The 17,360-nt window shown below is 31.1% G+C and overlaps 4 protein-coding genes across 5 annotated transcripts; 2 read left to right on the forward strand and 2 right to left on the reverse strand.

Moving 5' to 3' along the window:
* Positions 1-1,897: 1,897 nt before the first annotated feature.
* On the reverse strand, positions 1,898-10,801 carry LOC130442568 (protein PFC0760c-like). The gene is made up of 5 exons (XM_056776781.1): positions 10,674-10,801; positions 10,391-10,580; positions 6,856-7,403; positions 6,283-6,716; positions 1,898-4,245 (listed from the first exon to the last, which is right to left on the reverse strand). The coding sequence occupies exons 1-5, from the start codon at positions 10,757-10,759 to the stop codon at positions 3,551-3,553; spliced, it is 1,953 nt and encodes a 650-aa protein (XP_056632759.1). The 5' UTR covers positions 10,760-10,801; the 3' UTR covers positions 1,898-3,550.
* Positions 10,802-11,234: 433 nt separating this feature from the next.
* Positions 11,235-13,833, forward strand: LOC130442571 (uncharacterized). Of its 2 annotated transcripts, XM_056776786.1 has the most exons (5): positions 11,235-11,434; positions 12,000-12,117; positions 12,776-12,922; positions 12,988-13,142; positions 13,592-13,833. In XM_056776786.1, exons 1-5 carry the CDS (start codon positions 11,295-11,297, stop codon positions 13,773-13,775), a joined length of 744 nt encoding a protein of 247 aa, XP_056632764.1. In that variant the 5' UTR covers positions 11,235-11,294; the 3' UTR covers positions 13,776-13,833. The 2 variants fall into 2 exon arrangements, with proteins under 2 accessions (XP_056632764.1, XP_056632765.1); XM_056776787.1 differs by lacking the exon at positions 12,776-12,922 and having other exon boundaries at positions 11,267-11,434.
* A 138-nt stretch (positions 13,834-13,971) lies between these two features.
* LOC130442570 (dynein regulatory complex protein 9-like) lies at positions 13,972-15,459 on the forward strand. Its single transcript, XM_056776785.1, has 4 exons — positions 13,972-14,454; positions 14,630-14,824; positions 14,909-15,040; positions 15,093-15,459. Exons 1-4 carry the CDS (start codon positions 13,999-14,001, stop codon positions 15,303-15,305), a joined length of 996 nt encoding a protein of 331 aa, XP_056632763.1. The 5' UTR covers positions 13,972-13,998; the 3' UTR covers positions 15,306-15,459.
* Positions 15,460-15,603: 144 nt separating this feature from the next.
* On the reverse strand, positions 15,604-17,360 carry LOC130442572 (mitochondrial chaperone BCS1). The gene is made up of 5 exons (XM_056776788.1): positions 16,933-17,360; positions 16,735-16,874; positions 16,467-16,679; positions 16,082-16,415; positions 15,604-15,976 (listed from the first exon to the last, which is right to left on the reverse strand). The coding sequence occupies exons 1-5, from the start codon at positions 17,253-17,255 to the stop codon at positions 15,685-15,687; spliced, it is 1,302 nt and encodes a 433-aa protein (XP_056632766.1). The 5' UTR covers positions 17,256-17,360; the 3' UTR covers positions 15,604-15,684.

Genomic DNA, 17,360 nt, shown 5'->3' on the forward strand with positions numbered 1-17,360 from the left:
TAACTTTTGAAAAACCCTGTATAACTTTATTGAATTTCATGGAAATATCAGAACAGGGTTCAAATTTGAAAAATCTATAAGTAAAACAGTTTTTATGATCTTTTTTGATGTCAAAATAAGGGAATAACTTTATTTTAAATAAGTGCTTCATAAAAACCATCATAACTTTTGAAAAACCCTGTATAACTTTATTGAATTTCATGGAAATATCAGAACAGGGTTCAAATTTCATAAATCTATACGTAAAACAGTTTTTATGATCTGGTTTGGTGTCAAATTAAGGAAATAACTTTATTTCAAATAAGTGCTTCATAAAAACCATCATAACTTTTGAAAAACCCTGTACAACTTTGTTGAATTTTATGGAAATATCAGAACAGGGTTCAAATTTCATAAATCTATACGTAAAACAGTTTTTATGATCTGGTTTGGTGTCAAATTAAGGAAATAACTTTATTTCAAATAAGTGCTTCATAAAAACCATCATAACTTTTGAAAAACCCTGTATAACTTTATTGAATTTCATGGAAATATCAGAACAGGGTTCAAATTTCATAAATCTATACGTAAAACAGTTTTTATGATCTGGTTTGGTGTCAAATTAAGGAAATAACTTTATTTCAAATAAGTGCTTCATAAAAACCATCATAACTTTTGAAAAACCCTGTACAACTTTGTTGAATTTCATGGAAATATCAGAACAGGGTTCAAATTTGATAAATCTATAAGTGAAACAGTGTATATGAGCTTATTTGATGTCAAAATAAGGGAATAACTTTATTTCAAATAAGTGCTTCATAAAAACCATCATAACTTTTGAAAAACCCTGTACAACTTTGTTGAATTTCATGGAAATATCAGAACAGGGTTCAAATTTGATAAATCTATAAGTGAAACAGTTTTTATGATCTTTTTTGATGTCAAAATAAGGGAATAACTTTATTTCAAATAAGTGCTTCATAAAAACCATCATAACTTTTGAAAAACCCTGTATAACTTTGTTGAATTTCATGGAAATATCAGAACAGGGTTCAAATTTGATAAATCCATAAGTGAAACAGTTTTTATGATCTTTTTTGATGTCAAAATAAGGGAATAACTTTATTTCAAATAAGTGCTTCATAAAAACCATCATAACTTTTGAAAAACCCTGTATAACTTTGTTGAATTTCATGGAAATATCAGAACAGGGTTCAAATTTGATAAATCCATAAGTGAAACAGTTTTTATGATCTTTTTTGATGTCAAAATAAGGGAATAACTTTATTTCAAATAAGTGCTTCATAAAAACCATCATAACTTTTGAAAAACCCTGTATAACTTTATTGAATTTCATGGAAATATTAGAACAGGGTTCAAATTTGAAAAATCTATAAGTAAAACGGTTTTTATGATCATTTTTGATGTCAAAATAAGGGAATAACTTTATTTCAAATAAGTGCTTCATAAAAATCATTATAACTTTTGAAAAACCCTGTATAACCTAATGAAATTTCATCACGATTATACGACAGGGTTTAAATCTAAGAAATTGATAAATTTTATACTGATATCGATGTAATTCTTATAAAAAATCAATTGCATGAATGAAACACTCAAAAAACGAAAAAAAAAAAAATTATTTTTCTGTAGTTCCACTTATTTCATATTTCATTTTCTTCTCGATTCTTTGTAGTGCTGGTAACTATATTAATTATAATTATCATTAAAGACGTGGAAAATTTCCTTTTTCTCCATGGCAGCTTTAGGTAAATAATCTACTAGTCCATTAAAGTAATTTCAAAATGATTGGATGTTTTATTTGACTTACCTTTCAATTTAACCTTTTTCTGCGTGTAGAATAAAAAAATTTACGAATATAAAATTTGTTTACTTTGTTATACAGTCACGTATTGTACAATGGTAATTAATACTTATATTATTACAAGCAGGAGCCTTATTTGAGAATCTATTCCACTAAGAAGGTGAAGATAAACTGAAATAGATTTGGAATGAACATCATTACCAAAATCTAGATAGTTCCAGGTATAAAAACTACTCTTGAAGCGTTAGGAATATTGCTAGATACAATTTGACCCATCTGCACACTAAAATGTCCCAGAAACAACTGTATAGTCATATAAAGCAGCTGTAAGTCCAATAATACCGAAAACTATACAGTCACTGACCTAAAAACTTCTGTTTAACTACTTTTGAAGTATTGCAAACTTAGCTGGAAACAATTTGACCTGTTTGCACACAAAAATGAATCAATAAACAACTGTATAGTCATATAAAGCAGCTGTAAGTCCAATAATACCGAAAACTATACAGTCACTGACCTAAAAACTTGTGTTTAACTACTTTTGAAGTATTGCAAACTTAGCTGGAAACAATTTGATCTATTTGCACACTAAAATGAATCAATAAACAACTGTATAGTTATATAAAGCAGCTGTAGGTCCAATATTATCGAAAACTATATAGTCACTGACCTAAAAACTTGTGTTTAACTACTTTTGAAGTATTGCTTACTTAGCTGGAAACAATTTGACCTATTTGCACACAAAAATGAATCAATAAACAACTGTATAGTTATATAAAGCAGCTGTAGGTCCAATATTATCGAAAACTATATAGTCACTGACCTAAAAACTTGTGTTTAACTACTTTTGAAGTATTGCTTACTTAGCTGGAAACAATTTGACCTATTTGCACACAAAAATGAATCAATAAACAACTGTATAGTTATATAAAGCAGCTGTAGGTCCAATATTATCGAAAACTATACAGTCACTGACCTAAAAACTTCTGTTTAACTACTTTTGAAGTATTGCAAACTTAGCTGGAAACTATTTGACCTATATGCACACAAAAATGAATCAATAAACAACTGTATAGTCATATAAAGCAGCTGTAAGTCCAATAATACCGAAAACTATACAGTCACTGACCTAAAAACTTCTGTTTAACTACTTTTGAAGTATTGCAAACTTAGCTGGAAACAATTTGACCTATTTGCACACAAAAATGAATCAATAAACAACTGTATAGTTATATAAAGCAGCTGTAGGTCCAATATTATCGAAAACTATACAGTCACTGACCTAAAAACTTCTGTTTAACTACTTTTGAAGTATTGCAAACTTAGCTGGAAACAATTTGACCTGTTTGCACACAAAAATGAATCAATAAACAACTGTATAGTCATATAAAGCAGCTGTAGGTCCAATGTTATCGAAAACTATACAGTCACTGACCTAAAAACTTCTTTTTAACTATTTTTGCAATCTTAGAAACTTGGCCGGAAACAATTTGACCTGTTTGCACACAAGGATGAACCAATAAAAAGCTGTATAGTTGTATATAGCAGCTGTAGGTATAAAACCACCAAATTCGTAACGCAAAAACTTTCCTAGAGAACGTTAAGTACACTAAGATTACTAGGGAGTGTCGGTGAAGCTATACACTGAGAAAAAGATAAAATATAACATAATTAAAAGCTAAATTCAATTATACATCTTAGAATAGAGATTTCACAGTTAATTAATGTTAGAGATAATTCGGATCATCATTTTTTCCTTTTACTCCTTTTGACTCTCTTATATCTGTTCAATTCCCCGCCGAAACTTTGCGGAAGAGCTCCGAACAAATCTTCTCCTGACATATCGGTGAGTTTTCGCGGCTCTTCTTTGTACGTTCTTCTTCTGTATCTCGATAACGGTAACATACTTCTTTGTTTAACGGCTATCAATTGTTTTTTCGCCGATTCCCTTTCCAATAAATCATCGAAATCGTTTCTTTTACTCCTAGATTCGTCTATAGATTCGATTCGATACAAATCCGGCTGTAGATCTACGAAATATTCGCCATTTTGAAACGATTTAGCGTCTGCGAATTTTCTAGCTTTTACCGATCTTTTTTTCATTCCGTTTTCGTCTTCTTCGTACACGGAATAATCGTCGTCTATTAGATTCCTACATTTACAATTTTCGTCGTTCTTATCGCAATTACAAGTTGATTTAATCGATTTTTTATCGATTGATTTCGATTCGATTTCGTCTTCGTAATAATCGAAATTTTGTTCGCTGTTACTGCATTTGCAGTGATTGCCGTCTTTATCGCAATTGCATAATTGCTTAACGGCTTTTTTGCTCGTATATTTTATCGGTAAATCTTCTTCTTCTTCTGCGACAATGTTCGATGATACAGGGTCTATCAAACATTCGCAATCATTGTCGTTTTCGTCACAATAACAATCGTCCACTGAAAATCAATGTTATATTTCTTAAAATGTACAAGTCAATACTCAATACAAATGTCAATGTCAATACAATGTCAAATGTCAATTTCATTTAAAACTTACAGTATGATTCAACATTAATGGAATATAATAAACTTATAGGATGAAAAAAAATTTTTTGTTAAGCTTACAGGGTGAGTCCAAAAGATATATTATTCCGGAATCAACGTAATTTTTAAAGCATACAGTGTAGGAAAGAAATATTGGAATCGACGTAATTCGTTATGAAACTTACAGGATGAGTCAATGATTATTATAATAAAAATATTTATAATGGCATATATGTACAGTGTGGTCCGAAATTTATTAAAAATTGAAATAATGTTGGAATCAACGTGATTCGTTTTGAAATTTACAGTGTGAGTTATTTAGTTATTTCGATATTTACAGGGTGAATCGATGCTTAAAAAAAATACGTCGGATTCCAATTAACAGTGTAAACAAAAAATTTATCAAAATTGAAAAATATCGAAATCCAGATACTTTTAAAACGTACAGGGTGACTCAAATCGAATTAACGTACTTTTGGAACGTACAGGGTGACTCAAATTGAATGAACATACTTTTGAAACGTACAGGGTGACTCAAATCGAATTAACGTACTTTTGGAACGTACAGGGTGACTCAAATTGAATGAACATACTTTTGAAACGTACAGGGTGACTCAAATCGAATTAACGTACTTTTGGAACGTACAGGGTGACTCAAATTGAATGAACATACTTTTGAAACGTACAGGGTGACTCAAATCGAATTAACGTACTTTTGGAACGTACAGGGTGACTCAAATCGAATTAACGTACTTATGAAACGTACAGGGTGACTCAAATTGAATGAATATACTTTTGAAACGTACAGGGTGACTCAAATCGAATTAACGTACTTATGAAACGTACAGGGTGACTCAAATTGAATGAACATACTTTTGAAACGTACAGGGTGACTCAAATCGAATTAACGTACTTTTGGAACGTACAGGGTGACTCAAATCGAATTAACGTACTTATGAAACGTACAGGGTGACTCAAATTGAATGAATATACTTTTGAAACGTACAGGGTGACTCAAATCGAATTAACGTACTTATGAAACGTACTGGGTGACTCAAATTGAATGAACATACTTTTAAAACGTACAGGATGACTCACATCGAATTAACGTACTTTTGAAACGTACATGGTGACTCAAATTGAATGAACGTACTTTTAAAACATACAGAGTGACTCAAAAGAAGTCGACGTACTTTGAACACGTACAGGGTGAGCCAGAATGAATCAACGTACTGTTAAAATGTACAGAGTGGGGTAAAATACATGAAAATTCATCAAATTCATGGTCGCGTTTATATCAAAATTTACAGGGCGGACCAAAAGTGATTGTAATTACCTAAACAAATTTTTAAAATGTACAAGGTGATCCAAAATATATTAAAACTGGAAATTTATCAGATTCGTTGATTTAGAAACTTACGGGGTAGGACAAAACAACAATAACGTAATTTTTGAAACGTACAGGGTGACCCAAAATACATTAAAATTGAAAAATCATCAGATCGGATATTTTTGAAACATACAGGGTTATTCGAAATGAATCAACGTACTTTTAAAACGTACAGGGTGAATGTAAATGAATCAATCAAACATACAGGGCCATCCAAAATGAATTAACGTACTTTTGAAACGTACAGGGTGAGCCAACTGGGATCCACGTACTTTTAAAACGTACAGGGTGAACCAAAATACATTAAAATTGAAAATTCATCAGATCGGATATTTTTGAAACATACAGGGTTATTCAAAATGAATCGACGTACTTTTAAAACGTACAGGGTGAATGTAAATGAATCAATCAAACATACAGGGCCATCCAAAATGAATCAACGTAATTTTAAAATGTACAGGGTGGGACAAAAGGAGTCAACGTAATTTCAAAACGTACAGGGTGAACTGATACTGAAGGAAATATGAAAAAAAAAATATGTATATATTGAAGATACTAACATTCTTCGGCATCTTCGTTATCGGTAAACGCCTCGTCTTCATTGTTGTCCAGATTCGAAACGTCGTCGTTTCTCTTCGATCTGTTATCGTAATCCTCCGTTTTATAATTCGCGTTTCTCTTTTTGCGTATATGGATTTTGTCGTTTTCTTCCGTATTAAAATTCGGATCGATTTCTTTGGTCTCTTCCTCCAATAGATTATTGAAGATCTGTCTCTTCTGTCTGGTCGGATCGTCGGCCGCGCCATCGATTTCTCTGGTCACTTCTTCTTTTATTTTTTTTATTTTATCCCTTATGTCGCGTTCGACGCGCTTTTCGTATTCGAGCACTTTCGGCGATAATTTTTCTTTGCAATCGTTCGATCTTTTGAAAATTTTCACGTCTTCCGTCGACGTTTTCGTATCGTTCATATTCAAATTCAAAACTTCCGAGTTGCTGGAAGAAACCTTGTATTATATACGGGGCGAATCGCCCCGATTTACTCACCGGATGCCGCAAAAGTATTTGAACGAATCAAAAATAGATTTAAAGCTGATTCGAAAGATGCAATGAAATAAATTTGAAAAAAACTTACTTGTCAAATCCAGTACTGTCATTTCCTTTTTGTAAATCGCTTAAATCGGTGCCGTTTAAACCGCCGCCGGTTAAATCAACGTCGATTTGATCGTCTCTTCTAGCTCGACCCTTCCCCTCTTTTATAAGATCGATTCTATTGGTTCCCAGTTCTAAATTTTCGTCTTCCACGTCTCTCTTGACGTTTTCGTCCGAATATTCGTCCAACAATCCCATATCGTCCAAAATCGATTGCAATTTCTCTTCGATTACGGACGCACCGACGTCGTCTCTTATAACCTGATTTGAGTCCGTTGGATTTTCGTCGTTTTCGCGTTTATACATCATACGACGTTTCGATAAATCTTTACTGTTGTGTAATCGGAATTTTGTGAAAATAGACGGGTAATTTTCGTCGGAAAACGAAGCTCTGCTCGCCCTTTTTCCTTTATTATCGTTAATATTATCGTCAGATTCTTCGTCTAGTGAATAATCCGAAAAAATCGGATGAATATTTACGAATGTCGGTTCCCCTTTTACCGACAAAAATTTATACGAATCTTGAAACGGCTGAAAATATACAGGGTGAGTTTTTACTACGACTAATATCGTTGTTATGGATTTACATCGATATCTAACACTTAACAGCCCGAAAAAATGGTAATTTTCAAATGGGACAACCTGTAATACTATAATACGCAGTTATACGAAATTATACAGGGTATTCAAAAAAATTTGAGCGTCTTTTTATTGTTTAATTACTTAAAATGATCATATCTTTCTAAATACCCCGTATAATTTGCGATACGGAAATTATTTTCCAGTTTTATACCCATTCCATCCGAAAAAACACCCTGTATACGAAAAAATATACAGGGTGTCGCAATAAGAAGTTTGATTATATAATCGCGAATTTATGATCCGCCCCGTATATACCAATGTATTAGTTATAATTTTTTTCAATGTATTTTATGTATAATTTCCATAATAACAATTTTCGTAGTAAAAAAACACCCTGTGTATAATACAGTGAAACTAATCACTGTTTTTACATTACGCCCTGTATCTCAAAAACGGTTAGTCGTATCAAAAAAATTTTAATACAAAAGTTGTAGGAACTATCATTTCCTATATTTATATAATCTTAAAATGGTTATAAATATACAGGATGAGTTTTTACTACGATTAATATCGTTATTATAGATTTACACCGATATCTAACACTTAACTGCCCGAAAAAATGGTAATTTTCAAATGGGACAACCTGTAATACTATAATACGCAGTTACAAGAAATTATACAGGGTATTCAAAAAAATCTGAGCGTTTTTTTATCGTTTAATTACTTAAAATGTTCATATCTTTCTAAATACCCTGTATAATTTGCGATACGGAAATTATTTTCCAGTTTTATACCCATTCCATCCGAAAAAAACACCCTGTATATGAAAAAATATACAGGGTGTCGCAATAAGAAAAGTTTGATTACATAATCGCGAATTTATGATCCGCCCCGTATATACCAATGTATTAGTTATAATTTTTTTCAATGTATTTTATGTATAATTTCCATAATAACAATTTTCGTATTAAAAAAACACCCTGTGTATAATATAGTGAAACTAATCACTGTTTTTACATTACGCCCTGTATCTCAAAAACGGTTAGTCGTATCAAAAAAATTTTAATACAAAAGTTGTAGGAACTATCATTTCCTATATTTATATAATCTTAAAATGGTTATAAATATACAGGGTGAGTTTTTACTACGACTAATATCGTTATTATAGATTTACACCGATATCTAACACTTAACAGCCCGAAAAAATGGTAATTTTCAAATGGGACAACCTGTAATACTATAATACGCAGTTATACGAAATTATACAGGGTATTCAAAAAAATCTGAGCGTCTTTTTATTGTTTAATTACTTAAAATGATCATATCTTTCTAAATACCCCGTATAATTTGCGATACGGAAATTATTTTCCAGTTTTATACCCATTCCATCCGAAAAAACACCCTGTATACGAAAAAATATACAGGGTGTCGCAATAAGAAGTTTGATTATATAATCGCGAATTTATGATCCGCCCCGTATATACCAATGTATTAGTTATAATTTTTTTCAATGTATTTTATGTATAAATTCCATAATAACAATTTTCGTATTAAAAAAACACCCTGTGTATAATACAGTGAAACTAATCACTGTTTTTACATTACGCCCTGTATCTCAAAAATGGTTAGTCGTATCAAAAAAATTTTAATACAAAAGTTGTAGGAACTATCATTTCCTATATTTATATAATCTTAAAATGGTTATAAATATACAGGGTGAGTTTTTACTACGACTAATATCGTTATTATAGATTTACACCGATATCTAACACTTAACAGCCCGAAAAAATGGTAATTTTCAAATGGGACAACCTGTAATACTATAATACGCAGTTATACGAAATTATACAGGGTATTCAAACAAATCTGAGCGTCTTTTTATCGTTTAATTACTTAAAATGATCATATCTTTCTAAATACCCTGTATAATTTGCGATACGGAAATTATTTTCCAGTTTTATACCCATTCCATCCGAAAAAAACACCCTGTATATGAAAAAATATGCAATAAGAAGTTTGATTACATAATCGCGAATTTATGATCCGCCCCGTATATACCAATGTATTAGTTATAATTTTTTTCAATGTATTTTATGTATAATTTCCATAACAACAATTTTCGTATTATAAAAACACCCAGTGTATAATATAGTGAATCTAATCACTGTTTTTACATTATGCCCTGTATCTCAAAAACGGTTAGTCTTATGAAAAATTTTTTAATACAAAAGTTGTAGGAACTTCCATTTCCTACATTTATATAATCTTGAAATAGTTATAAATATACATGGTGAGTTTTTACTACGACTAATATCGTTATTATGGATTTACACCGATATCTAACACTTAACAGCACGAAAAAGTGACAATTTTCAAATGAAACAACCTGTAATACTATAATACGCAGTTATACGAAATTATATAGAGTATTCAAAAAAATATGAGCCTTTTTTTATCGTATAATTAAGTAAAATGATCATATCTTTCTAAATACCCTGTATAATTTGTGCTACAAAAATTATTTTTCAGTTTTATACGTTTTCCATCCGAAAAAAACACCCCATATACAAGAAAATATACACGGTGTCGCAATAAAAAAAGTTTGAATACTGAATCACGTATGTTTGATCCGCCCTGTATATATCAATGTATTAGTTATAATTTTTTTCAATGTATTTCATGTATAAATTCCATAATAACAATTTTCGTAATGAAAAACACCCTGTGTATAATATAGTGAATCTAATCACTGTTTTTTCATTACGCCCTGTATTTAGAAAAGGGTCAGTCGCATAAAAAATTTTATTCCCAATAATTCTTATAATAAGCATAAACGACAAAAAAACTATAATAAACGCGATATATTCGAATTTTTCAATTTAAAATTTTTTATAATATCGCCCGTACTAAAAAACCGAAATTTTTATCTAAATTACCTCTAATATCCCAACGGGCGCATTGTTTTTATACAAAATGGCGCATTGGGGATCTTCCGATGTTCGTATATCGTTTTCCGTTTCCGCTAGACGCTTTCTCACCCCGTGACGAGTCGAACCCATTTTATTTTTATGTTTATGTCTATAACTCGCTCGTAACGGCGTATCTTTTAATTTTTCCATTAAATCACTGTATCCAAAAAAAAATAATATATTATATAAATATCGTGTTGTACTTTCTAACTGTACCCCGTAGATTTACACCGTTACGTAAATCACATACCTGTTTGTATCAACTTCATTTAATTCGACGTTAAGGCTCCAACTTGTAAATAATATTATAAATATTACAAATTTCAATTTTAACATTGTAAAATTAATGTAAATATCAATATTTTATGTAAAAATGACAACTATTTCGACTGTCAAATATAAGAAAACAGCGACATTTCCGTTAGTGACATCTGTCACAAGGTTTGAATAAATAGAGATGAATCACTACACTCATATGTCAATAAGTACGACGTCATAAAATCAATTGGCTATACTGTTTTGTTCTATAATTAATGAAGCTATTGTGTGAGCCTAAGGAGAAATAAGAAAAAAGAAGAGAAACAGAGAAGGATTAAGATAAAAACAAACAATCTGAAAAAGTAAATGACGAAGAGAAACTGTAATACGTAAATTGGGAAAACATAATACTGATAATATTGTTTCTTAAATCGGCGCCTAGATGGCGCTACTAACTATTGGTTCTCGTGGTACACAAATTGATTATTTTAATGGACAAACAGATTTTCAATGTATAAATTAGAATATCAACATATCACTTTATCTCTATTACAAGTATATAATGAATATCTTGATATAATCAGTGCAAACAGTGGTAAAATAATCGTCTACGATGAATATCTTTTGTCGATTGTTGTTTTTATTCGCTCTAGTGAAAACAGAAACTATAAACGTCGATGATGTATTCCAAAACATCAATTTCGAAGCGATTCCACAAGATGTCGTTGATATAATAGAGAACGATATTTCCAGGTTAGTATATTGAATTAAATACGAGTCGATTATACTAAAAAAAAATTGACAAATACGAGGACGGTCCCAGAAGTACCTGTTTCGACCTAGAGATGGCGGTGGACTAGAAAATACGCAATTTTCCCACAAAATGGTTTTTTAATCGATTAACTAGCTCAAAAATTAAATAAACTAATACATTTTTTTAAATTTCGAAGTAAAAGTAAGGCTTATTACATAAAATAAAAACGAGATGGCACTGGCAACACCTGCTTTGGTGAAAAGAAACTTTCTACATATACATGGATATAATACGGGCTGGAATACATTGATTAAGGGTTGAAAAACATCCTAAAACGTCATTCGATGTATATTTTAATATTTTTTTAACTTTCTAAATGCTTCAACTTTTATTTTATTGAATTTTGACAGTAGACGGGGAGGTTTTCACCCCTTACAATACTTTGCTCATATCAGATTATAAAGTAAAGGGTAAATAGGACTTAATTCCAAAATTTCACGCAAATCCATTTGTTTTGATTTAATTCTGAGGTGAAATATATGGAGTTGTTTGGTTTATTTTCAGGGTTTCCGATATTGACGTTTTAATAAATGATTTTATCGATAAAATCTTTGCAAATATACAAAATCTGATGAGGAATAATAATATGAGTACAATTGACATACCAGATGCCCATTTGCAGGTGAGTTTGTTGTCCCAAATCTCTACTAACAATTTCTTTGAATTGTGTTTGTGTTTCGGTTACAATTATTTTATGATTTTAATGGAAAAACTTACGGGAATCACCCTGTACGTTGAAATTTATGTTCTAACAACGACAAAATGGTCGTTTTCTATCAAAAAAAGCCCTAAATCTGCCCCGACAAATTTTAACAAGAAAATACATTCTTCTTTCAGACAATCTGAATCATTTGGATTTGCCCTCGTATCAACTGACAGTTATTTCATGTTTTTTTATTGAAAAGCATAAAAGAATCACCCTGTACGTTGAAATTTAGCTTCTAACATATAAATTTCAACTTATTTCAAGTTCTAAATTAACCCCAACAAATTTTATCGAAAAAATACCAAGAAAATCGCAAAAATTTCAATTAACCAACGTAAAATACACAAAATTCTTTATTCTATTTATAACGTTATCTAGAATATCTCAGTCTGCATACCATTTTGATACGATCTTATCTCCATATCACAATAAAAAGTTCTTCAATTTCAAATTTATATCGAAAAATCATATTGAAATCGTCGATTAAAAACCTCTTAATAATTATATACGGGTACTAGTGAGGCAAAACTTTTAACTACAAATAAGTAAAAAAAGTAGTATCAAATATTTACAGTTCGACCCTGCTGGTCATCTCGATCTGAGAAACGGAACTTTACAAGACTTAGACACGATTTCACGAAGAGAAGATGTACATATCAAATACGATTCACTGAATAAAAAAGTCTCTCTAACAATCCCAATCAAATTTGATAGTCTTAAGGTCGGTATAAGCATCGAATTAACGTAAAACTTTATGGTATTTACCAGAAATTTTGTTATTTTCAGTTCTTCTACGACAATTACCATGCTAAAGTTCTCTTTATTAGTATATCCGGTTCAGTACACGGTTCTATTGAGAATATCAAAGTTAATGCTGAGCTTAGTTTTGATTTTAACACGTACACTGCGTTTCTCGATCATTACGATATGAAAGATTCGGGGTAAGTCAAGTAAACAATTCCCCTGATATATCACGCAACCAGATATACACTTATTCATTTAATTATACATTTCCCATGCCACGTATGCAATCGATTATACAGTTTTCCTATTGAATCACGCAACCAGTTATACACTTGTTCATCAGTATAGGCACTTAATTATACATTTCCCCTTCCACGTATGCAATCGATTATACAGTTTTCATATTGAATCACGCAACCAGTTATACACTTGTTCATCAGTATAGGCACTTACTTATACATTTCCCCTGCCACGTATGCAATTAATTATACAGTTTCCCTATTGTATCACGCAACCAGTTATACAATTAACCATTAATATAGGTATTTTTTTCTTTAACGTAGGCAATTTGTTATACGCATTTACTATTAGTATTTATAATAAATTGACAGATTTTGTATTTACACTGTTTTTATTTTGATTTTAGTAAAGTTACTATCAAATTTACTGGAAATGGAGTGGTAGATTGGTTATTGAACGCAATGACTGCCGTTGTGGATAGTTTTTTGGGACAAGTTATAGTGAACGTATTGGCAAAATTGATAAGAGGAAGTCTCAGAGAATTTTGCGATAAAATTAATGAAGATATCGCTAATATACTTAATAATTAAGAAAAAGTTGCTAACGGTTATTATAAATTTTGAGTAAATATATTTGAAGAAGCGTTAATTTGAGTTTATATTCAATTTTAATCAAATTTTGTGAATGACAAAGCATTAGAGGGTCAGTATACATATTAATAAGTATCATCATCAGTTTTTTCACTTTCCATAAAACTAATTATTGATTCTGATTATAATAGACGTTGCTAAGTGTAAATATCGATTAAATAAGATGTCTTTAACACAACTCCCTAAAAAATTCTCTCTAGAACTAATTATTTCTGTAATACAGGAAATAGTAGATCAATTGATCATTTTGAGTACCGTAAATCGATGGCCAGATGGAATAATCTACGATTTTCAGTATAAATCAGTAAAAGAAAGATTCGGTGAAGAAAATCGAAGTCAACTGAATAGTTTACGTGAAGAAAATTTCAATTATATAACGGCGATTGTTACGAAATTGTTGGAAGAATTAAAAGTTGAAAAAAGCTTTGAAAAATTTTCATATATTATAAAAGTATTGAAAAAATTAAAAACCGATGAAGAAGATTTACTTAAAGAGACTAAACATAAAGAAAATGAAGTTAGAATACTTAAAAAATTCATCGTTAACGAACAAATTGTTTATATCGATAAGATTATGGAATGTATGGCTGATATAGGAGTGATTAAAGATCAAATTGAGGTGAGTTTTATCATTCAGATATTAAATACTTAATTCAGTATCAAAATACCTTTTGAATGAGGTATTACGTGATCCACAATTCAATCCGCATCTGTATATACGAGAGTTTTTTTATTAAATCGTAAACTTTTCAAATAACCTTCGTATATATGTGGTATCATTAATCGTTTTTCAGAATACTCAAATCGAGAACGAAATCAAATCGAATTACATCAAGTGTTACCAAAAATCCAAATACGAAATGAAAATTTTGGAATTGAACCAATGGATAGAAGAAGAAAACGGAAAAATAGATAGAACGAAATTAAAAATAAATCAAGACATTCGTGTGAATAGAGAAATACAAGCAGCAACGAAGGAAATGACTGAAGTAAAAATATTCATATGAAAATGTTTCAATATACATTTTCATTTACGATATATAGTACTACAAAGTTACTTAATATGTTTGTAGGAACTGGAGAGTAAAATTGAGGAATGGAAAGCTAAATATAACGAAAAATTGAAAGAAATTAACGAAAAATTGAATATACTCAACGAAAAATATAATAAACAATTGGAAATTATCAGGAACTTTGAAGAATTAGTATGTAGATAACAACAAATTATCTATAATTAACCTCGTATATTTATTTTAGCATTCAAAACGTCAAAAAGAAATAAACGACTATAAACAATATAAAATCGAGAAGGAAATATTGAGAATTGAAAAAGAGAAGAGGAACAAAGCGGCTACGAAAATAGAGGCTTGGTGGCGAGGGGTTATGGTGAGAAAAGGCTTCGGAAAATATCGAAAGAAGAAGGAAAAGAAAGGAAAGAAGAAGAGTACAGATAAAAGAGAAAACAAGTGAAGATATAGATACTATAATACAATTTAATACACCATTAATCTATGCAATTATTTATATTGTTCTCTACTCGTACAGGCAATAATTATACATTTTTCCTATTATTGTATACAACCAGTTATATAGTTCTCATAAATATAGACAACCAATAACACAATTTTATTATTTACTCATGCAACTCATTATACATTCACATATACGTATAGGCAACTACTTATACTTTTCCCCTGTTAACATATGCAACCATTTATACAATTTTTCATTAATAGACTTAAAAAATTATGGAAAATGAAACAAATTCAACATCAAATCATATTTTTTAATTAAATAAATCAAAACGGAACATTTCTTATTCATATTTCAACTAATTTTTTTACAAAAATTAGATTTCTACACTTTTTCTGATATTAGCGCCATTTCCTCCAAAATATTCGCAATTTTTCAACACTTCCTCGAAATTCGAATGTTTATGCACCATAAAGTAACCCTGCACTTGAGCCGGACTGATATTATCGTTATATTTCGCTAATTTCTCAGCAAAAACTTTCGCTTGACTTGGAGCCTCAGCACCATCGTAAAACCTAAGAAACATCTTCTCGATTTGACTAATCGAACACCAACCGATATACTCCTGTACGTCCACCCTACCCGGTCTAATCAGAGCCGGATCCAATCTATAAATCACAAAAAATCCCCGTATAAAACCAAACAAATCAACCAAGAAGACCAGAAAGCACAAAACTCTTCAAGTTGGTTAAACAACCGCTATTACAACTCACCGTTCTCTATAATTCGTCGTCATAAACACGATCCTAGCTTCTGTACTAGCCACGCCGTCCAAACAATTCAATAACCCGCTAAAAGTAATCCTGTTTAATCCTTCATATGCCGCTTTCTGTCGCGGGGTATCCTCCCTGGAAACGAACGCGGCGTCGATGTCTTCCAATAAAATGATACTCTGTTGAGGCGCGACGCTCAGAAGATGATTCAATCGGTCATCAGATAAACTCCTTTCAGATAAATTCAATATACAAATGGAAAAACCCAATTCACCAGCTAATGCGGTTATATAAGATGATTTACCGCACCCTGGTGGTCCGTAAAGGAGATAACCTAATAGAAAATTTTATAAAAACAAATCGTTAAATTAGAATCAAGTATTACCGCGTCTATATGGTATTCCTCGGTCTATGTACCACCCTGGGTTCGATATAAACTCCCGGCAATCGTTTAAGACCCTTTCACTTATTCCTTCATCTAAAATAACTGAAGAAATCGGTCGTTTTCGTCTAGGATGCCCTAAAGGTCTCCATTCGCTTCCCATTGCGTTGTACATAATCGTTTTACCTTCGTGCTTTTCCAACGCCATCGTTCGTGCTATATATAAATATAAACTACTACTTTTCATTTAAAAAACTATGTAATAACTAACCTTCTTCTAATATATCGAAAAACATTTGTTTATTCTGTCCTAAAGCCGTTAATTGTACCGTTTCCCAAGGCGTCCCCATATGTAAATCTAAAGCGTGCTGTTCCCTAGTTCTTTCCACCCGTATCCACGTTCTACCATATCTGAAGCAATTATTTTCTTTTTGTAACAAAATAACTAATTCACGAATTCACTTCATACCGGAAAAAATGCGTTCCTATACTCGGTATGAAATCGTATTTAGTTTTTATGAGTCCGCTGTCTTTTTGTTCGAAACTAGTTTCGACGCTTAAATGTTGAGTTTGTCGTGCACCTTTAGTCGTCATCCATTGTAATAACCACTGGTAGGATTTGTCTCTGCAAGGCACTTCAAGTGTGATCATGTAATGTCGACGAAATAGGACTAAAGAAGCTTGAAAACCTTTTCTTAGGACCGCTGCCGCGGCGCCGACGCCGAATAAACCGAAACCCGCGCCGAAATACGGATTATCTGATAGCGTGGATAAATACTCGGTTAAAGGCATTATTTATTATATCAAAAAACATACGAAAACTAATTTTTAAATATAAAATTGAGATAACTTAACCTTATTTTGAAGTAACATGTCAATTCATAACTGACATATGTC

The sequence above is a fragment of the Diorhabda sublineata genome, chromosome 4, assembly GCF_026230105.1.
Source record: "Diorhabda sublineata isolate icDioSubl1.1 chromosome 4, icDioSubl1.1, whole genome shotgun sequence".
NCBI classification, from domain to species: domain Eukaryota; kingdom Metazoa; phylum Arthropoda; class Insecta; order Coleoptera; family Chrysomelidae; genus Diorhabda; species Diorhabda sublineata.